The sequence below is a fragment of the Haemorhous mexicanus genome, chromosome 5 (genome assembly GCF_027477595.1).
Source record: "Haemorhous mexicanus isolate bHaeMex1 chromosome 5, bHaeMex1.pri, whole genome shotgun sequence".
NCBI lineage: Eukaryota > Metazoa > Chordata > Aves > Passeriformes > Fringillidae > Haemorhous > Haemorhous mexicanus.
The window spans coordinates 43018983-43041392 of NC_082345.1; the positions used below are offsets into that span (position 1 = coordinate 43018983).

The following is a 22410-nucleotide window of genomic DNA, read 5'->3' on the forward strand; positions in this document are numbered from 1 at the left end:
CCAGAAGATCTGGCTCCATCCTACCGGCACGCCTCCCGTGGATGTTTACCCAGCCCTCGGCAGCGGAACGCGGAGCTCACGCCTGGGAAGCGCCTCCGCGAGCAGCCAGGGCTGGGGGCGGGGCTTGGGGCGGGGCCGCGGCTGCCGCCCGGGCCACGTGACTCCGCCCCCCCTCGCTCCCGGGTCATATGCCGAGGGCGGGGCGGGCCCGCGCGCTGCTGCTCCCGCTCCGCGGCCGCTCCGCGCCTGTGGCGGCCCCGACCCGCCCGGCCCCGCCATGTCCCCCGCCGCGCTGCTCCGGGCGCTGCCGCTCGCCGCGCTGCTGCTGCTCGGCCCGGCGCGGGCAGTCCGGCAGGCGCGGAGGCCCAACGTGGTGCTTATCCTCACCGACGACCAGGACGTCTGCCTGGGCGGCATGGTAACCCTGCGGCGGGGGGGCGCGGGGCTGGCGGCAGTGTAGCGAGGGGGGCTCGCCGCCTGCCCGGGTCGCGTACCGGGCTGTCGGACGGCGAGACCGAGCTTGGCGGGCGCGGTGTGGGGCGAGGGTCGCTCGGGGTCGCGCTGGGCCCGGCCCGCCCGCAGCCGGTCAGGGGCTCGCTGCGGCCTCAGGCCGAGCAACCCCGCGGAAGGAGCGTCACGGTGGGGCTGCCACGGGTGGGATGAGCCGCCCTGGGGAGCCGCCGGGGCTCGGGTGGGCCGGGGCTGGGGCCTCTCTAGACCAGCCGCTGCAGATACCCCTGTAAACACTCCACACTTGTGCTCGCAAGGGCCGGCTTGTGCAATCGCTGTGGCCGCGCCAGGCCCCAGCCAGAAGGAAAGGGCTCTCTTAATGTCTTGCCGGGGTGGTTCCTAAAACCTGTGGTGTTGGGCCTTTTTCCAGGCAGCCTGCTTCAAGTCCCTGGCTTCACCTGGCATCCTTGCATTTTTAGCTGATACCATTTTGGTGCTTTCTTTTCAGACCCCCCTAAAGAAGACTAACACTCTTATTGCCCAGATGGGAATAACCTTCGTAAATGCAGTAAGTGTTTGCATTAAAGCTCTGAACTTCTGAGGCGTGTGCATTTGTGTTTTTTGTATCTGAGGTCTCAAAAAATTATTTTCAGTTTTATGAAAGCTGTAGATATGGATGTGGGGTTTTTAAAATTCAATTGCTACCTACTTTTAGGTCTCAAAATGAATATAACTTAAGGCGATGTTCAAAAATCTGTGGTTTCACTTTCTGGAAGCACTTGGGCTCACTTCCTTAATCTGTAAAGTAAAACTGCGTAGTCTGAATGTTAAAAGAAGCTGCTCAAAACTTTTATCAGCTTCATGCACAATGAAAAGTCACTTCACTCTTTTCATATTCTAATGTACCTCCATGGCTAAAATAATGGAGTGAGTCAACGATCAGACATTATTTTTGTGGGTTCTTGCCCCATCTAAAAGCCATGTCCAATCTGGTGGTGAGAAGTTGAAGGGCATGTGCTGCAGAGGCTTGAAGCTGGTTTCATGTGCAGTTTTTTACTAGTGAAAATACTTTGGCTATAATTCTGGGCATCCAGAAAGAAGTAGGCTTTACTGTTTAATATATTAGTCAACCTGTTAGCTGATATTTGAAAACTATAAATTTTGACATAAAATTGTTTTACTATCCCAGTATTAAATCTCTCATTCTGTTTTTCCAGTATGTCCCCAGTGCACTTTGCTGTCCCAGTCGAGCTAGCATTTTAACAGGAAAATATCCACATAATCATCATGTCGTCAATAACACACTGGAAGGGAACTGTAGCAGCAAGTTGTGGCAGAAGATCCAAGAACCATACACCTTCCCAGCGCTGCTCAAAGCTATGTGTGGTTATCAAACATTCTTTGCTGGAAAGTATTTAAATGAGGTATTTGGTGTTTGGTTTTTTTGTGCTTTGTTGTAAGAGTCAAGTGCTCACTGAGGCAAATTCATCAGGAGAACAGGTATTTTCAGAGCTCTTTTACAGCAGTTACCCAACGCTTTTATTATTGAGTTACTTGTATGTGTGCTTTAGGTTTTTTGCCTTTTTAACTAGGTTGTAGTTTCTAGTAGTTCATAGTAAGACGTAGAATTCAGCACTGAAAGCTGTAAGGCTGCATGTTCCTCGTGTGATGGAATTGGATCAGAAGCTCTATGAGTTACAGGGTTCTTATGCATGTTTTCTTTGCATTTCATGCTGGAAAACAGTGGTATAATAAAGCAATGGAACATGAATCTTCATAGTCAGACACAGATTTGTGTGTGCTGATGTTCCCGAGGCAGCCAGGGGAAGGGAAGCTTAGCTGGCTTCCTCTGAGCATCCCTTGACTCAGCAGAGTCTCTCATGCCTGCAGTTAGGCAAGCCACGTAGATTGGAGAGGGCTGCCCTGAGAAAACCCGTTGTGTTGCTCTAAGGCACCCTCTGTTTTGAGTTTGGCACTGACTCAGCAGCTACTTTCCCTATTTTGCTGTCTTAAAGGCTAGTTGTTGTAGATTATTTGGCACTGAGGTGTCTAGAGGCTAGCATTACTTGAAGTTCCTACCCCTCTTGGGGGAGGATGAAGGAAGCTGTTGGTCTGTGTGGAATTCTCTTTAGTATCTTGTGAACTGTTATCACAAAGCCTGCGAGTGTCTTGGCACATGGGTGTTTTGATCACTGCTCATTATTTGATATGTACACTATGTTCTCCAGGATCTCTGCATATTTTCATGTGCCAAATGGAGCAGGGAATAATATTTAAATTTTACTGATGATTGCTAAACTTTCAGTTGCTGTCTAGTTATTGAACCCTGGTTTCTTTAATAGGCCCTCTATGCACTTTTATATGCATATTTATATGTGGTTTTTCACATTCTGAAATTGAATTGGGCTTGACATGGCTTCTGAGTAGGGTTGAATAAAGCACATGAATATGAAACATAATGTCTAACTTTGATTCATCGCAACTGAAACTGTGAGTCATGATCTCTCTTTTTTCAGTATGGAGCAGAGGATGCAGGGGGAGTAGGTCATGTCCCTCCCGGATGGAGTTTTTGGTATGCTTTGGTATGTGGCTTTTCTTTTTTTTTTTTTAACAACTTAATTTTGGTTGCTTTATAATTCAACTCATGTTCTAACTTTGCTGGTTATGAAAGAACAGGAAAAGAGCATCTAATGATTTAATGAAAATTTTCTTTCCCTTTTTGCTTAATTGTACATTGGATCTGTGGCTTTTACAAGGGGTATTCCTATTGAGTGCCTAGAGAAAAAAAAGCAATTTTTAAAGCCAAAAAAGAAATTTTTAAAGCCGGAGCAGTGTGAGATAGCACTAAAACCAGTTTTGTTGATGGAGACCACTTCTGAGAATTTTTGCAGTATCCTTATGGCAGATGCTTATAATCTATTTCACAAATGCTCAGGGGCAATTAATTTGGATTATTTCAAATAATCAATGTACATGTTGCTTTGAATAAGTATCTGTGTCACTTTTCTTTTTCACAGGAGAAAAATTCAAAGTACTACAACTATACTCTCTCGGTAAATGGCAAAGCACGAAGGCATGGTGAAAACTACAGTGTAGATTATCTGACAGATGTACTGGTAAGAAATTTTGCAGTGTGTGGTACAGAAACTGCTTGTGACCAGATAATGCCTTGTGCTGGGGACTTGGGAAAGGCTGAGATAATTTATTAGGCTGTAGTACTTCACAAATGGACAATTGTACTGTCATGAGGGTCTGTGGTCATTTATCAGCAAAGCAAGACTGAGTATATTTAAATATGACAGGCTTATGTTTAAGCTGTAGAGAGGAAAGGGGTTCCAGCTGGCCATTTGCTAGCCAGTAGCCTCACTGAGGCATTAATACTGACTGCTGTGCTGCAGGAGGAGCAGGTAGGCAGAGATTTAAATTACTTAGTACAAGGGTATGTTTCATTATAATATGCAACTTCTTTAACATATTAACTGGGTCAGGATTTCATTTGGGAGCATGTAAAAATAAGCTTCACACTATGTTCTGTTTCTTAGGTATTATGATGTGTTATCTGGTAGTCTCCAGCTCCATCAGTCTGATAACTTGTAAATATTAAAGCCTAATCAATCCTTCATAGTATATGAGGGCAACGTGTCGCTGATTGGGGAGGTTTTAGCCTCTTTATCTGCATAAAATAGAGAGGTAACAAAGATGTCAGATCCTTTAAGGAAAGGTGGAAGAGTTACTTTAGCACTCTTAAGGCTCTGTTTGGCAAGTAGCAGGGGCTGGGAGGAAGGGTGGGATTGTCCCCCCTTCTGCCAAGCTGGAGTCATAATTTGGTGTGCTGTTACAATGTATAGGTTGGTACTGCGTTACAGTGTATAGTTAGCACTCACTGAAACTCTTGTCTAGAAATGTCTCCTCATTCAGTCTTGTAGTGTTTCATTGAGACCCTGTGTTTAATTCCACTGGGGGCTCGAATACAGACAGCTGCTCTCTAGCAACAGCACAGATTGATGTTTCTTAGGGTACTGAACAGCTGTCTGATTAAATTTAGATTTACATTGTCTAAAGCTAGATTGGAATTGATAAGCCAGAAGTGAGACTATCCTATTACTGGCATTGTACTGGGTTTTTTTGGTCCTTCAGCAGCTCGTAAACATTTTGTCCAACAGGTCATTGTTGCATAAACTGCTTAATTGTGGTATGCTACCTATTGATACAGCAGTGTATCATGAGTTTCAGTGCATTGCTTTCTACTTTCTTCCTGTAGTTACCAAATGTGTATCCAGCATTTCAGAAACAGTGTTCAAATCATTTGCTGGGCAGTGCACAGGAATAAATTGCTTATGCCGAGTTCCTGTGTTCCGTGATGTGATACTCAAGCTTTCTTGTGTAAGGGCCCCTGGGTACTTGAGTGTGGTATTAAGCATCCAAACATCTGAAACTTTTTAGTGCACTTCTCATGTGTTGCAATTTAAGCTCCTAATGAAATCAAAGTTGGCCACGCTATGAGTTTCTGAATGGCTCTTATCCTTTCTTGACACTGCTGACGCATAACTGAAGTCGAGCCCTTGTTGTTTAGATGCTAAATTTAGAAGGAAGGAAGGGGGAATTCCTGGTGTCTTGTTTTTTTCCTAGAGAAAGAAAAGGGTATCCAAAATGGAGTATACTAATCAGGCAGGAAGAAAATGTTGCAAGATTTGAATACTGAAGAACTCATCTACAAGTAATACCTTTGGAGCTGTAATTTTAAAGGCTGACCTAGAGGAAGTGAAAGTGGAACTCGCAACTTCTTTTAACTTGCTCCTTAAAGTTGTGTATAGGCTGAAACAAAAATGAAAGCGCAGTGGTGTGAGTGTGTGCATTTTGGCACTGTTCTTTACCAGACCTTCTGTTTTCAACCCTTGTTATCTTGCAGCTTGCTGTAGAATGAGCATAGGCGATAAACAGTGGGGCTGAATTTATTTTTTTTTCAGAAGTATTGCTATTTCAGAAGAAAGCTGAAGCTCTTAAACTGGGATCTGTCAGATGGGAGATGGCATCCTAGTGTCTCAGACTTGGACTATGTTGAAGAAAGCTCTGATTTTACTTGATTAAACCAGAGTGTAGGTAGATTTTATTGTACTTGGAATAGGCCCAAACTTCTGATGAGCTTTCCAGGTCTAATTAATGCAAGGGTCTGAAGTAGAAAGTCGTTTGAAGATGTGAGGAAAATTATTTGTTTAACATGAGCCACTTGGGGTTATTTTTATTATAAACTGCTGTTCTAGACATTTGTAGATGAGCAAGCAGCAAGTTTTTGAAATAGTTTAAATGTTTGCAGTATTACCGAGCTCTAAATTAATTATGAATGTCTAGTTTGGATTTGTCAAATAGTTGCTGTTTTCCTTTGAGGCATGACTTTTCTTCTCCAACAACACTGTTCACAGGCCAACATGTCATTGGACTTCTTGGAGTACAAATCTAATTTTGAACCCTTCTTTATGATGATTGCAACCCCAGCACCGCACTCCCCTTGGACACCTGCTCCACAGTATACAAAGAGCTTTCAGAATGTCAGTGCACCAAGAAACAGCAATTTTAATATTCATGGCAAGGTAAGCTTACTAGGAAGAGCCTGTGTAGGTTATTCTAGTTTGTGAGAGCAGAAGGTGGTGGCCCTGGCTTGCATGTTAGATTAGAATAGGCGAGTACTATGACTACTGGTTATTCGATCAGGTTAAATCGGTGTGTGTCAGGGTCAGATAAGTTTGTTGTGACTGAGATATTTGCACGCTAATGTCTTGTAAAAAAAACAACATAGTGGCAAGAGTGATATGGTAGTACAATGGAATTACGGTTGATAAAGACAAAAAGTGAATTCTGTGTCCCATTTCTAGACTCTTCTGAAGCTCTTAAAATTTCTTATGATTGCTCTTGGTATATTCAGGGGAACACATAGGTAATGTGCTACTCAAAGGCTTGGGTGAAGAATGGCAAGAGCCCTGTCTTCCTTCACACATCTGCTCATGGATGAGAGCAGTCCATTCCTTGAGCTCATGGCAAAGCTTCCCCGAGGTGAAAGCGTGTCAGATTAATCAGAGGACTCTGGAATCATGAACCATAGGGCCGAGGGTTAGTAAGTGCTTTGAAAACTTATTAGCTAAAATAACCTAATGTTACAAATTCAGACATCCTTGTGACAGGGCAGTACCTCCCACTGCCAGTAAATATGGTCTAGTTCAGACTAATCTGCTGTAATTTACTCTGGCAGTGTGTGAACTTCACATGCAGTTAATTTGGTGAAAACTTAGAGAAGTTTTGTGTTTCTGATTCAAGTAATTTAAAATATAGGATGTGTCGCTGTTCAGTGTCCATTTATTTCACTTCAGGATTTGCCCCTAATCTTAAGACTGAGATACTGTTGCCTAAATGCCTATCAGGAGCCCAGTCATACCTCAGGTCACTCTTGACTCCTGTAGTACAGAATGAGACTTGTTTTTAGCTGAGGACTGTAGCTTGCAAAATGACCGTGTACTCATCAGTATGACAGAAAAACATGAATGAAAGGACAGGAAAGGGCTGCCGGCAGTAACAAATATTTTAACCCACTCCTTTTAAGTTTCAAACTAGAGAGTGGGAATCAGACTGAGGTTTTTTCTTCCATAAAGGGATTCCAGATTTTGTCTTAAGACTCCATTACTGTAATAGAGTGCTTTTAAAATAGTGATTGAGAAGTAACTTGACCAGTGAAGTCAGCAGCTAGCAAAATACGCACTGTGGATTTCCCCTATGTGGTGTAAAAGCTCTGCCTATTTTGTTCTGTATTATTTGTAAAACACAGAACAAAATGCTGGACTTAATGTTTGGCAACTAGTATCTGTGGATACAGCAGTTTTACTAGAGGAACAGACTAGCATTACCTTCCTTCCTAGACACAGCTAATGTGTGTTTCTGCAGCTGGCAGTGTTGTGGTCTTGAAGCCTAAGTCTTGTAGGAACTTCAGTGTTTTCTAGAGCTTCACTGTTCTCCAGGGCAAGCATGATTCCTACAGTAGCAGTAAACATGTAAATAGGCTAAGACCCTCACTGATGTTGTAATGCTTGCTTGACAGTCTTGGATTGTACAGTCTTGACTCCTAAAGAAATGTTGCCTCACTTCCTTGAGCTGGATGTGGGCAAGAGCTACTAAGAGGAACCATTTAGGCAGAATCTCAGCATGGAAAATAGGAATTAAACTCTTGTATACGCCACTGGTCAGAGTCTGAGTTTAACTTCTGCTTTAGATCCTCAGCTAGAAATGGTATGAAATGATCAGCAGCTTGGATTCCCAAGCAGAATTATTAGTAGACCAGATAAGTTTTATCTAAGCTGTTCCAAAAGAGAAGTTATTTAAGATGTGTTGGGTATCTCCCTTGCATGCCCTGTTTTTCCTGCATCAAAGTTCAGTTGTGTTCTGTTTCTTGCAACACATTGTATATTGTCTCCATCTCCTAAAATTTCTCCAAGAATGGAGCTTAGGGAGGCAGCAGGATTGGTGGACTACTTTGTATATAAGTGCTGAAAGACACATGACAGGGAAGCAGATTTGAGAACTCTGAGTGTGAAGTTTATTGAAATCCACAAAGGTGTTTGAGTGCTGTGTGAAGTTTTTGAAACTTCAGAGAAAGGTAAGAAGAATAAAATACTCAAAGAGGAGGATTCTGCTGCACTAGGTTGCTTACCTGCCTGAGTTACCCAGTGTGGTTGTGCCTTATGAAGCTCCTGTCCTAAGCACAGCCCTTGTGAAAAGTAGCTGGTGCACTGGTGATGTTGCCAGCTCCTTTGTTCTCTGAAGAACTCCTGCTGAGCTGAAGGTAGGATTTGTGCTGTATTTGCTTACTTTTTCCTCTCTCAGCTGAGATAGACTGTGTCTCTCCAGAGAATTGTTTTACAACTCCTATAAAAGAAACAGATGAATGCAACAGAATTAAAGTAAACTGGACACAGTATTAAGTCTCCATGCCAAAAATCTTTCTTTCTGTAGTCAAGAGCAGAAAACAGGGGAACTGAGATATGAGTCACTTTGTTGTGAGTCCCTAAAGCCTGAGCCCTTCAGTCATTTGCTTGTGATGGGAGGGAAATTGCATAACAAGAGGCTCTACAGAGAGGAGTGACCACCTAAATACAGGCTTCAGCTGAGGGTGATGAGTGGGTCATCTCTGACCTACTAAATGAAAAAGTGTAAAGCTGCCCTGACATGGCTGTATTCTTTGTTCTGATCCCAACTGATTCTAACTTTCAGGTTGTTCACAACAAACCTTCCCATGTATTTGTACAGCAGGTGATCCAGCTCAGACTAGTCCTTCAATGTGGGAGTATCACTTTTTGTATGAATTACAACATTGCCATTACTTTGGAGATGTAGGAGAGGAAAGAAAGAAAGGGGCTGTTTCTGAAAGTTGGGAACACATCTAGAAGAATCCACAATGCTGCAGCTAAAGAAATGCTGTTGTTTTGGATTCAAAATCTGAGTAAAATAATAATGTTCTGTTCCATTGAGTAGTCACCAGCCCTGATTTCTTAGACTGTCAAGGATCTGATAGTGGCACTGTTACAGATATTTGAACTCACCTTCAGTAATTCTAATTGCTTATAACTTCAGTATATAACTTCAGTAATTCTAATTGCTTTATAACTTCAGTAATTCTAATTGCTTTGGGTGCAGGAGCTTTTGCCCACCTTGCTACCTGTTGAGATGCTCACCAATATTAGTCCCAAAAGTACCTCACTTCTGACAACCAAATCCAGTCTTCCTTCCAATGATGCTCAATGCTTCACATTGTTTTCCTCAGATCTGTCTTACGCTATAACACTTTTACCTCTGAGAGAGCCTTCCCTAGATCCTTTCACAGGTTTCTTCCCTGAACTGCTTTGAAAAGATCCACATCTGTTTTCTTCACATCAAGGGCTAAGCATAATGGAGTTGTACTGTATTTTAATCTTGATTCTTAGGTTTTACATGAAGCAACAGGGGAAACTGAAGTAATGTCAGTTTGATAGCATTGCCTGACTTTTTCACTGGAATTGTTTTTGTAATTGCTCTAAGAAAGGCTTAAAACCTGATACATCTCCCATACTCTAATCTTTGTTGGTTTTTTTCCTTTAGAACAAGCACTGGTTAATTCGACAAGCAAAGACTCCAATGAGCAACTCTTCAATACAGTTTCTTGATGATGCTTACAGAAAGCGGTAAGAATTTTTCTGTTGCTTAAGGTTTCTAAACAGAATTTATAAGGTGTGTATTTTTAAAAAAAGTTGTAGTAAATCTGACAATTGATATCAGATTACCTTTAATAACAGTTGATATCAGATTACCCCTAATAGTTCTCTGACACTTGTCTCAGAAGACCTCCTGACTTTGTTTGCATTTTGCAAATGAACTTTGGCTTCAGAAATACCATATTCACAAATGCTGCCATTATTTGTCACAAAAAAACCAGTCTCACCTGGTCTCTCTATTGCTTTTCTTTCAGTCCACCACAAGGTTTTATTTAAAAAATGGCCTTAACATTCTACTTCACTTAATTCCAGTTTCTTGCATGATGTAAATCAAATGTAGTTGATCTGTCTGCCAGTTAATCTCATTTATTAATCTTGTCTCTCAGTCTGTATGTGGGAATGCCTGACTGGCCATGGGAGGTGCTAGATTCCTTTTTATGAAGAGGATGTGGTGAATAACGTGCAGACAAGACTTGTTCCCTTTTTTAATAAAGAGCAAGGGTATTTGTTTGCACCACAGATGCTTTCTTTAAAAGTTTTGAAAAGTTTACCTAAAGTGTTGATCTTCATTTTGAGCTGTTACCAGGCATTATCTTGTCACTTTGAAGATGGAAACCCAAGATTTTTCAGACTTTTGCTTTATAAAACATGAAGGTAAAAATTATGCAACAAAGTTTTAAGCTGAGAGACAGCAGAATCCAAGAATTGAATAGCTGTAGTTAATTTAGCATGGTACTAGTCTATAGAGGGTAGTGGAAGCAATCAGTTTTCTCAGCAGCAAATCCCATGACAAAGAAAAGAACTTGTACCTGTACCTTGTATTGAAAGCTTGAGATAGACTGAAATAATGGACCCTAACATTACATGAGTAATACAAAACAGTTAGTACAGTTTTCAAGCAGAAAGGATCCCATAAAGACAACTAAATTCATGGTTGTTTTGCATTTTAATATTAAATTACATTTAAAGAACTAATAACAATTGACCTTGCAGTAGATAACTGACCCTTTGTCACTGTCACACTTCAAGGTTGGTCTCCACTGTGTCCAGATAAGAAGTAATCCGTATTTTGGTGTCTTTCACAGACACTACAAAAATCAACAAGAACTGGGAACAAACAATGTATTTCTATCTTTAATTGCAGCCTTTAAAAAAAGTGTAGGAGTTTATGAAATTTGTTTTCAGAATTTGTAAGCAAAATAATTCACTTGCAGTGCATGTACTGCTGACTGGAAGCAAGGTATAAATGCCCTACTTGCAGTCAGGGTTATTCCAAATTTTTCACACTCAAATGTGAAGTACTTTGTCTCTGTATAGGTGGCAAACTCTGCTGTCAGTAGATGACCTGATAGAGAAACTTGTGAAGAAGTTGGAAGTGAATGGAGAGTTAGACAACACGTACATCTTTTACACATCAGACAATGGCTTCCACACTGGTAACATTTTCACTGCTTACTGCCTATTTGTAGAGGATCCAGGAATTGCATAACCTTTCACCCTCATGACCACTCCAGAAAATGGGAACAGCAGCTGTGGAAAACTATAGGTGTCAGAAGTACTGATATGAATTGTGAAACAATCTGGAGTTGCAGTGTGGGGTGTTTGGGATTTTATTGTTATTTTTTGGTTGTGGTTTTCAGCATTAATTTCTACCAGTGTATCCTGGTATGCATAAAATTAGGACAGAAATAAAGGAAGGGTCTCTGTGTTCTGTTGAAGGAAGAGTTGGTGTAAGAGGTTTATCCAGTAAAAATATGTCAAAGACTTGTCTGTATCATGTTGTACAACTAAAAGTGCAGTATCTAAGCTGTTAAGCTTTGTCAGATATGGCTTATACTTTGATGTTATCTTTGCTGTCCTCCAATTTCTTAATACAGTTCAGGTTAACAAGCTCTCTTCTTTAAAAATGGGCTGATGGTAATAACGTGCCCATAACAGAGGGGGTGGAACTAGATGATCTCTGTAAGGTCCCTTCCAACCCAAACCACTCTATAGTAACACAAGTCTGATAATGTAAACAAGAAGCCATTTAGCTTTTCCATCTTCTCTTGTTTAGGCCAGTTTTCTTTGCCAATAGACAAACGGCAGCTCTATGAGTTTGATATCAAAGTTCCATTGCTAGTTCGTGGACCAGGGATAAAACCAAATCAGACAAACAAGGTAAGAAACAAGTGAAATCCCAGTGAGGATTTATTTTTAATGTTGTTTCACAGTTACCACTTTTAGCTGCTAATTTGTTGCCCTGCATATATGTATGTATCCATAAAATGAAATACACAGAGTGGTAGAAAATGTGTAGGCCTCCTTATAAAAGAGCTGTCTGTTCCTGCTTGAATCAAATTAAGCCATTGCAGGCCACAAAAGCAAATTACTCACTTTTCAAATTCCCTACCATTGTTTTTCCATGTTACAGGGTCCATTAGCCCATAAAGATGAAATGAGGTAGTGTTTAGATGCACCTACAAATATGAGTATTTAAAATGGGTTCTGAACTTCTGAAGTAAAGTTCTTGTCATCCTGCAGATGCTTGTTGCAAATATTGATTTGGGGCCCACTATTCTGGATATTGCGGGATATGACTTGAATAAGACCCAGATGGATGGGATGTCACTGTTGCCACTGTTGGTAAGTAGGGACAGGGATAGTAACCAATGACTCTTGAAGGGGTAATTCTTCAAAGTCAGTGTTACTTCCTTTGATAGATTAGGTTGACTCATAACCCAGATTCTTCCTTTGATGTTGTTTTCAAGTGGGATGCTCATAGCTGAGTGAAAAAAGTAGGTATGTTTAAATGTAGATGTATTTTCATAAGCACTACAACTTTGTGGTCATATTATAATAGAAAGTTGTCATCCTTTGGATAATTCTCACATTTGTAATAATTCCTGTTTTGAAGCTGTATTTTGTTTCCATCTTGCATTCTCCTTCCACTTTTCCTTAGCTTTTCTCATCGTAGGAATAGGAGAAAAGCAGACTGTTCTTATTAAATCTTTGGTTTGACTCCATTTTCAGTAGAACTGGTGTTTCCTGCCAAACTCTGGAAGAGTGCATGTGGTTTTATAAAGTAAACTTGACCTTTCTAATAGGTGAGCAGAAGCCTATTTAAATAAAGCTGCTTGCAGGTGATCTGTTTAGTTTTAATTAAATTTAGTCTATAAATTGAAGGCCGTTTACTTGGAAAGTAAGCTTGGAAAGATCATCCAGACTTAAAATGGTGCTTTGCTCTTTAAACCTTGTATCCAAACCTTAAGCTGTTCTTTAGACAGAAGCAGGTAAAAGGCACCTGTTCTAAACTCTGATGGAATCAAATTTGAAACATTGTTTTGCTGCATATGCCTGTGGTGATGCTGTAGATTAACTGTAAACTTTCATCTTCCTCTGTCTTTTAAAATGCAGCTACAAATAGACCAGCTTAAAACCTAGTTGTTTCTTAAAGCTGTTTCTTTTTTTATTTGGTTGGTTTTTTGCCAAGGGTATCTTTTTCCATCTGTTGTGGTACTGTGATACAAATCAAAGGGAAACAGCCTTGTTGCAGGGATCTTGTCTGTAGGATAGTAGTACTTGGTCATGTGGCTCCTACTTGGTATTACTGCATGATCTTTATAAATTGAAGATAGTATTTTAAACCTCACAGGAAGGTGTACTAATATTTTTGGAGTTTAATCCTTGTCTTCCAGTTACACAAGACCTTCTAACCTAAAGCTAATTATTTAAGACTGATACTGCCTAGTAGTAAGCAGTGGACAGTGTTAGTGTTATTCCAAGTACGGAGAATTTTTTCTATTTCACATTCACATTAGATACTAAGTTGTTTTAACCTCTTGTAGAGAGGAGACAAAAATGTCACGTGGAGATCAGACTTCTTGGTGGAGTACCAAGGAGAAGGATACAATGGCAGTGATCCTACCTGTCCTGGCCTAGGACCTGGAGTCACAGTAAGTAAGACAAGATCTGTTAATATTAGGGACTAGCTGCTGAATTAAACCTGTTTGTGTGGGCTAACCTGGTTCTGTATGTAAGCTCCCAGTGTGTTGGTAAGTAGGAGCCAGCTCTGTAGCTCCTGTGCAGCATTTGACAATTGGAAGGAGATGTCCAGCCATGTGGAACTGACATGTCCATATGACCAGAGAGAGCACAAAAATCCTTTCATTTGGAATCTATGGAGCCTCAGGGCTGGAGTCTGATGCAGGAAGGTGTGGGCTTAAGTCACGTGTGTGGCAATGACATAATGTCCTTTCTAAACTTTCAGTAACCTTATTGCACAATTCTTGTTTGTGATTATTTAAGTAACTAGTTACTCTAAATCAAAGTAGATTTGCTTTGCTTTACTAAAGTAAAGCATCACATTGGTGCTGTCTTCAGTAGTGTGTTGTGCTGTTCTCTTCTGTGTACATGCATTTGTTTCCCAGACAAAATGCACTTAGTCATGGTGAGTTTAATAACAACACTGAGTTTTTTGCTTAAAATCCCCAGTAGAAATTTGCATATGTTAAATTAAGATCTGGGTGTTTATCTGTTAGCTGCAGTTAGCATGAACTGGTAGAGACTCTAGGAAAAGTTAATCTTCTGCCCTGAAGAAGATTTTTTTTGCTGTTTGCTTCACAGCACTGCTTCCCAGACTGTGTCTGTGAAGATTCCTATAACAACACGTATGCTTGTGTGAGGACCCTATCAGCTTCCTGGGATCTGCAGTACTGTGAATTTGATGACCGGGAGGTAAGTCTGTCTGACTAGGAGATGTCAACTGTGCACAACCTGTGTGTCTGCACTCTTATCAGCTCTCAAGGTTTCCATGAAGTACTCTGAAAGGCAGACTGGAATTGCTTGCAGGATAAACACTCAAGTACTTATCTCCTATTGGGAATGTTTGGCCAAAACTGTAGCAGGGTTCTGGGAAGAAGGGGAAAAAAGGGTGTGGGAGGGGAGTGAGGCCTAAACTGTGATTATTACCTTCTGGTATCCCCTAACAGCCTCACAGGGAGCTGTGCTGGACTGGTTTCAGTTCTCTCTCTTAGCCTAGCTCCATGTAGCAGTCTCTTTTGAGCAACAAATATTTTCTGATACCATAAACACAGCAGAGGTACAGTGTTCAACTCTTTTACTTGGGAAGACCTGAAATTCCAGGTTAATAATTTCTCATCTATTATTTGCTTGTTTGTCTGGCAAAAATAGCAGTGAAGTTACAACTGTGAGAAAGGTCTCTGACCTTATCTTGAGTAGTTTGGGTGTAAGGGACATAACATCCCCCCTTCAGAGGCTGCTCAGGTCTCACTACGGGAGCACATACTGTATGTACAAAAGGTGGTGTGTCATGGGGCTGATCTTGAGTTGTGCTTGTTTGCACATGGCTGCTCCAACAAGGATATGGGGTTTGAGGCAGTTGGGTCACAGATCTAACAAACTGTGCTGTCAGCAGCTGTGCAAGCACTGCATGAACATGCACACACAACATGTTGTATGGTAGTCTACGATGAGCAACTTGAGCCAGGGGAGGAAATCCCAGAAGATGTTTTTGCAGTTAGAGAGTGTGAAAAGCTGTACAGGAAACCAAAATATCAATTAGCAGACCCTGGACTTTGGTTTTCCCCTTTCTGACAAATTATGATCAAGTTAAACAAGTCTTGTTGATTTCTTTGTAAAAGTAGTCTCTGAAGTTGACTCAATAATACTCTTCATGTCACTTTGGGATTTTTCTACTGAGAAGGTACAGCTGTGGCATTTTTGGGTCACTCTGCATACCTGAGCTAGATGGAATAAAACCAACAGTATGGGAAAGGTGCAGCAATGTAGCTTCTATAACCTTGCAGTGAACCTTGTAAGAAAAAGGCCAAAGTCTGCCCAGATATGTCTATCAAAGTTAGACACAACTCAGCCAGTTTTTATCAGTACCATCTGCAGTCAGGCCTCCTACTCTAGCACAGACAAAACCACGGCTAAATTCTTGAGATACTATTGACCGGTGTTTGTCCCCAGGAAGTGTCTAGAGATTTAATGTACCAAAAAACAAATCTGCCCTAAAATCCTCCAGACAAAACTCCAAGTACATGCACACAGAATAAGCTTTTTCTGTTTGAGGCTGAGCATTCTTGTATTCAGCTATTTTGTACATGAAGAAGTTAAGACACCTGTCTCAGTATGATAGCTCTAAGTAGCTAATGAGTATAGAATGTTGATGTAATGGTCATGAAATGAAGTTATTTTGAGATCCAATAATGAAAGGACTGCCAGCTTAGGCAAGGCCTCTTACTGTAGTCTTACAGTCATAAGACAAATGTTGGAAAAGAAGCTGCTGTGGCAGGTGAGTACTTTAGGTGAAAGTAAAACACTTTTCCAACAAAACTGTGCTACTGCAAAACTTTGTGTGCTGTCCTGTCTTTGACCACACAGCTGCATGGCTGAGCACAGCTTAGGTGTGGGGCTGCTGCAGCAGAGTTCAGACTAACGTCTGAGACTGTGTGCTGCCATAAAGCATTCTTCTCAAATAATATGACTGTTAATTAGCATTCAGGACTTAATACAGTGCAGGAACTTTCTTCTACAGGTGTTTGTGGAAGTGTATAACTTGACTGCAGATCCACACCAGATCAATAACATTGCTAAAACAATTGATCAAGAAATTCTAGAGAAGATGAACTATCGACTAATGATGCTGCAGTCCTGCTCAGGAGCAACTTGCCGTACACCAGGTGTCTTTGATCCCGGGTAAACACTGTAACACTTCATTACTGTAACACTTTTAAATAGAACTATGGAGTTTTTAAATTCTGCTTTTATAGAGGGTATTTATGATGTACATACTGTTTTTTTAATAGAGATGTTTTCTTGATGCTGCTGGTTTTTAATGGTTAATCTATATTTTAACTTAGCATGTATAACTTTGATATGATACTAGTACTTTAATATTGTCAGACATTGATGTAGCACAACTATACACTTCAGCTGTTCTGAGAGTGATCTCAGGTTTGCCTGCAAACCAGGAAAAGTTCTGCTGGTTTCTATAGGCAGGTATTTTCCAAGTACTAGCTGTGATTGTTCCTGGAGATGCCGTTTGCAAGAACATTTCCTGCAGGACCTGAGCTGTCTATATTACCTGTTGGAAGTAAATAACATGCTGTGCCTCGAAACTCAGTCACTGATCATTTGCACCAAAGCTTTTTTAAGCAGTATTTAAAATGTCCTTCCAGAGTTCCCTAAGTGCAACATAAGTTTGTCATTTGGGACAGCAAAGCTTTCTGTTAAAATGTAGCTCCTGAATGCTTGATGCTATACATGCCCCTATGCTGCCTGTACATTGTAGCTAGGATTTATTTCTTTGGAGACTCAGCTTTTTGGTTGCATGTTGTTACAGTTTATCTGTTGTAATAGAAATTGTCACTGCTGTGTACTGCTGGGGAAGCAGCTTCTCACAGAGCCTTGTACCAAAGCTCTTCTAGCACCAAGTTCTCTAGAAGTGCTGGTCACTGCAAGCCAAGCAGCTCACGCTGACTCTGTTCCTCTCTCCAGGTACAGGTTTGACCCACGGCTCATGTTCAGCAATCACGGCCTACGGGCTCGGAGGTTTTCTGCACAGTTCTTGTAAGACCCTTAGGGGCCTCTTGCAATGGGCTCCCAACCAGTTTCTCCAGTGACTGCAGCAGGTCTGTCTCTGTTAACTTTCGCTGATTACAGCTGGAAGACTTTTAATGGGCTTTTCAAACCCTGTTTGGAAGGAAACCCCTTGTCTTTAGCTGGTTGCCTTGTGCAATATATATATTTTACAGCTGAACTCTAACTGTAAATTGTTAGACACAGCTAATCTGTCTTGCTCAGATCGTTGATTACCACCTTTGTCTTTCAAGTACCTTTTCATATCACAGGCACAGAGGTGAACCTATGTCTATGAATCTGAACAGTTTATTTTGTTCTAAAAAATAAGTGTGTATTTGAGTCAGGTTAGATAGGCAGGTGCTATTGCACAGTAATGCTCACCCATATTCAGTGTCACAGACCTCCTTAAAATCTGTGCTTAATTATAGGTTTCCTGTATTGAGCTCCAGGCTGTTAAGGACAATAGCAAACTAGCCCAAAAGAGAGTAGGAGGGCATTAGTCAAAAGTGTAGGATCTGAGTAGCAAGTGTCTTGTACAGAATTAACATCCATCTACTAAATAGTCTCTTGCAATGAGACCACTTTGAGATGAGACCAATGAATTTTGTAGGACAGCTTTGGTAGCTTGCAAACAAGAATGTAATTTCAGCCTCCTGGTTTTAAATGCTAGGCTGGGTTACTGTGTACTACTGAAAAACCTTTTAGGGTTTTAGACTGACTTCCTAGTGAGTTAAGAGACTGTTGATACTAACAAGTATTCAAGTAAGTGTGCCTGTGCTTTGAGCTAACTCTTCAGTCTGTTTTAATACACAAACAGAAGTAATACTAAAATAAACAAAATCCAACAACCAGGGTATCACAGTAGAGGTGATCTGTTTCTAACCTCCAAATCTCTTGAATTGTCTAACTTCTTATGTTGATTTGATTCTTGAAAGTAAATTATTTTGAAAGCAACTAGGTAAAAATAAATCATAGAATTATTGCTCACTAGGCTAAGAGCTATTTTAGGCAGTTTAAATGCTTCATAGAGTGTTGCTTTTTGATTGAGACCCAACTACTTGGAACCTGCAAATAGTGGCCTTCACACCAAAGGTCTGCATGTCAGAAGTCACTTGGTTTCCCTCCAAAAGGGTGATGTCTTTTCAGCCTTCTGATTAGGCTTATCTGAAATGCAGCCATCATGTGCACCCAAACTTGAGTATCTTTCTAAATCCTGAAAAACACACAAACTTGTATTACCATGTAACTTCTGTATAGATTCACTGGCAAAACACCGTCTGGAAACACTGAATTATGGATCTTCTGCAAGTCGTGTTGCCTGTGGGCAAATCAACTCTGTTTTCAGGCATGATAATCATTCCCTTGTCAAACAAACTGTAGTAAAACTATTTAGTGTTCAGTTATTTCACATCTCCTACCCCACTAGAGAGCATGACTATTTCAACTAATCATTAAGTAGGCAACAAAGGATGACTCAAAACTGTGAAGATGCGTACCCCAGTGTGCAGATCTACCAACTGGATACAAGCAATGCTACAACAAAATAAGTGGAATTTTCTTGGCTTTTAGTTCTGAGGCACAGAAGTCCTTAATGTAGCTTAGAGTTGCAAACTTCTGTGGTGGTCAACAGGTTTGATTATTATAGAACTTTTGTTTCTAATCTCTCTCAAGTGACCAAATATTTGGAAGGGAAAAAAAAGCCTGAAAGGCAATGTTTCAGCTGAGGCATCTGTGTAAATGCAGAGGGTTTTGGATAGTCAGACTCCTTACATGCTTTCAAAGACTCAGGACTTTTTTTTCTCAACTACAACTGTAGCTTTATCCTGCTTTTTGTTTCTCAAGCTTTAGTATTGGCCATCAGTATCCTTTATACACTGTTTTGTCTCTAGAAACCAAACCAAAGTTGTCTTCATGCTCCCAAGGGTTTTCTTACTGAGCTTGTGTAGGTAGTGTTTTGCTTGGAGAATTCTAGCACTTCAGACCTGTTTTTTGTTTAAACTTCATTTTGGTAGCTGTGTGGAGGCCAGCGTGAAATACATTGACGGCTGCACATTAAACCCTCAGCAGTCCTATCAAATCTGGGTTGTACATCAAGTTTCTGCTTAAGTTTCAGTGCAAGTAATGGGCATTCTGTTGCTCCTTATTAGAAAAGAAACTTTGTTATGGGTACAGAAATATAATTCTAATACAGTCTTTTCTTAAAGTGATTTTAAGCCCTAATAAGGACATGTTCTTTTGAATTATTTATTTTTTGCCTAATTAGCAATATGAAAGTTGACAGAATTGATGCAGGTTATTCAGTATGAGTGACCAGATGTTTTACCTAAATTAATACTCTTGCTGTCTGCACATACCTGTAAAGCATTTCATTCCAAGGCTCAGAAATTTACCAAACTGTCAGAGAACCACATTATACCTGAAATCTGGCATAGGTAGTAAATGTTCTATTAAACTGAAATTCAGAATTAAGTTAATCAGTCCTTAGTGGTTTAGGAGAATATTTGATTTGCTCCCACTTTTGATAAAGACTTGAAAATTGTTAAGCATGTAGTTAAAGGAAGAACAGGAACCAAGAGCTGCCTGCCTTCCATTGCTTTTAGAGCAGTTTATCACTAGTGTCTGTTGCCATAAAGCAGTTAATTCTGAATATTTTTTCAGCCACAAATGAACAGTGTTAATTCTTATCCTTGATAATTAAAATAAACACTATGAAGGATCTTGGATCTTTGATTCTTATCCAGATCTAATTCCCAGCTAAGTTTTTTTAAAACTAAATGGTCTTTCTGGATATTCCCTTTCATGCATTATTTGACCATGGCTGCATCTATATCTGGTTATGGAAGGCATTCATGTTAAACATACAGAGTTTTAAATAAAGGGCCTTACTGGTACAGAGTTGAGTTGAAATAAAATGTGATCATGTTTTTTTACTTTTTAAAAAAATCATTATTATCAAAAGCAGAGCTGTGATTTTTTTTTTTAATGATCTGATCTGGTAAAGTAGATACTATACAGGGAGAAATACAATTAATAACTTCATTATGTTACCCTAAATCAAGCCAACATTCATTATTATCACTTCAGCATAAGTGAATACAGCCAGTACCTGCTTACCCAGCATGGGCCCAGAAAACTGGGCTTCTTCATTTTGGGGAATGAAGCTGTAGCAGGGACATGTACATGGAAACACACACCCAAAGCAGGTATATTACCTTTTCAATCAAGTTAAATTTGAGACTGATTCATCAAGCTGAATACAGTATTTGAACATAGTGAAACAGCTGTCATTTATTGTGTGATTCAATTAAATGAATTTTCTTGTATGTCTCTCTGTATGTGAGCATACTTTGCTGTAGCATGTTGTGAGTATATTTCTGCTATTTGAACATCTGTTTAGAAAGTGCCCTTCCAGAGGACCCTGTTCACTGCTGCACTTTTGAAGAAAGAAAAAAATAAACTGCCTATCAAACTTCCTATCTTTGTTACTGAGCTTGAGTTAAACCTTCCTACAGGAATAAGCTGTGTCATGTGTGTAATGGCTGAATTCTTATTTTATAAGCCTTTAAAAGCCTCTGCTTTACTGCCCTCCTGCCTAACATGGGCCACTTCATTTGGCCACAGAGAATCTCATTGGTGTCTAGCAGGACACCACCTGACTACTTTGCACCAGGAAGAAACCCTGAGGTGAGGGAACAAAGTGAAATGCAACCTGTACTTGCTTGCATTTCCTTGGAAACTGGTGTAGTTGAATAGATGGAAAACAGAAAGCACAATGGAGAAACTGCTGTTCATAGTTAAGAGTAATATGTTCTGCCCCAGGAAAGAGGAAGACTAAAATCCCATGTGAGGCTTTTTCCGAAATGGGAACTGTGACCCAACAGTAAGATATATGCTACTTCTTCACCTCAATCCCTGCTATGGAGCTGAATTTGTTGCATGATTCTGTTTAAAACTACTACATAAATTTCCTGAACTATAGAAGGTGGTGACTTGGTACACCTTTAACCTCTTTAAGTCTGAGGCTTTCACAAGCTATTAAAACATGTATTTCTGCATTTTATTTGCATTTCTGCTTAACCATGTGGTATCAAGTTTCATTTCTCCTTCAGCAAGGAGGTAGCAATATTCCATTAAGTAGACAAAAATATTTAATGGCTGCCTGCACATTGCTTGCTTTCTTTTGATGTTCCAGCTTATGAAAACTATAAAGTTTACTGTAGCACCACAAGAAAGGGCAGCTCTATATTACTTAGGCATTCCCATCACTGACAGCCCAAGTGACACTACCATCAGGGTCATGAGAGCTTGCTACATCTCCTTGTCATTAAATTCTAAGAACAAGCCATGTTTGTGAAGAAAATTGCTGTTACAAGGCTAAAGGAATCACCTGTTTTAGAAAAAGAAATACACAGCCTTAATATTTCATTCAAGGGATGGAGTAGGGGAATTCCATGAATAGAAAGAAAGGGCAGTGCTAATCTATTGCTTTCCAGATGCTGTTCTAGTCAGATTCAGCTGTCAGTATTTTGATATCCACTGGACTGTGTTTAGAGCAGTGGTCCAGTAATTGCTCATAAATCTCAGAGTAATCTGATTTCTCAAGGTGTTGAAGTTGTTTGAACTTATTCCAGCTGCCAAAATCCACCCATTTTCTAAAAACAGGAATAATGGGACTTGATAGAACTCAACTGAATCACCCACTTCCTCATTTTTCCTGTGCAAGTTCTAGAGAAAAGCCAGCTGCATGACTCTTGCTTGGCAAGAATGACTTTGTAGATTCCTATGTGTTGGCAGCAAAGGCATCAAGGATGAGACTAAAGATTCATGGGGATATTCTCATGCTGTTGATGAAAATCAGTGAAAACATCTGCAGAGCTGAGCTCACATGATCTACCTTTGTCCTGAGGCTTCTGTCAGGACAGAAGTTAGCTTCTGTTATCAGCTAACTAAAATGGGCAGTAGATGAAAGAAAAACTTTACAATGACTGATCCAAACCAATAACATAGAGCTCTTCTCCTACAACATGAAAATCCTAAGCAAAACAACCTGCATGTTGTGGTTTTGCTTAGCTGTGATGTTTTAAAATAAAACCAAAACCATGTAAGTCTTACACTACAGAGCTAACTACGTTTTTTTTACTGG

The 22410-nt window shown here is 40.4% G+C and overlaps 1 protein-coding gene across 1 annotated transcript; it reads left to right on the forward strand.

The window, feature by feature from the left end:
- Nucleotides 1-256: 256 nt before the first annotated feature.
- GNS (glucosamine (N-acetyl)-6-sulfatase) lies at nucleotides 257-20741 on the forward strand. The gene is made up of 14 exons (XM_059846992.1): nucleotides 257-418; nucleotides 959-1018; nucleotides 1668-1874; nucleotides 2967-3032; nucleotides 3468-3566; nucleotides 5871-6038; nucleotides 9568-9650; nucleotides 10998-11116; nucleotides 11737-11840; nucleotides 12204-12305; nucleotides 13508-13615; nucleotides 14286-14396; nucleotides 16222-16382; nucleotides 17184-20741. The coding sequence occupies exons 1-14, from the start codon at nucleotides 278-280 to the stop codon at nucleotides 17257-17259; spliced, it is 1605 nt and encodes a 534-aa protein (XP_059702975.1). The 5' UTR covers nucleotides 257-277; the 3' UTR covers nucleotides 17260-20741.
- Nucleotides 20742-22410: the final 1669 nt, after the last annotated feature.

Coding starts and splice junctions, on each gene's coding strand:
- GNS (XM_059846992.1), top strand. CDS start 278: ATGTCCCCCGCCGCGCTGCTCCGGGCGCTGCCGCTCGCCGCGCTGCTG. Junction 419..958: donor ACGTCTGCCTGGGCGGCATG/GTAACCCTGCGG, acceptor CTTTCTTTTCAG/ACCCCCCTAAAGAAGACTAA. Junction 16,383..17,183: donor CCAGGTGTCTTTGATCCCGG/GTAAACACTGTA, acceptor TCCTCTCTCCAG/GTACAGGTTTGACCCACGGC.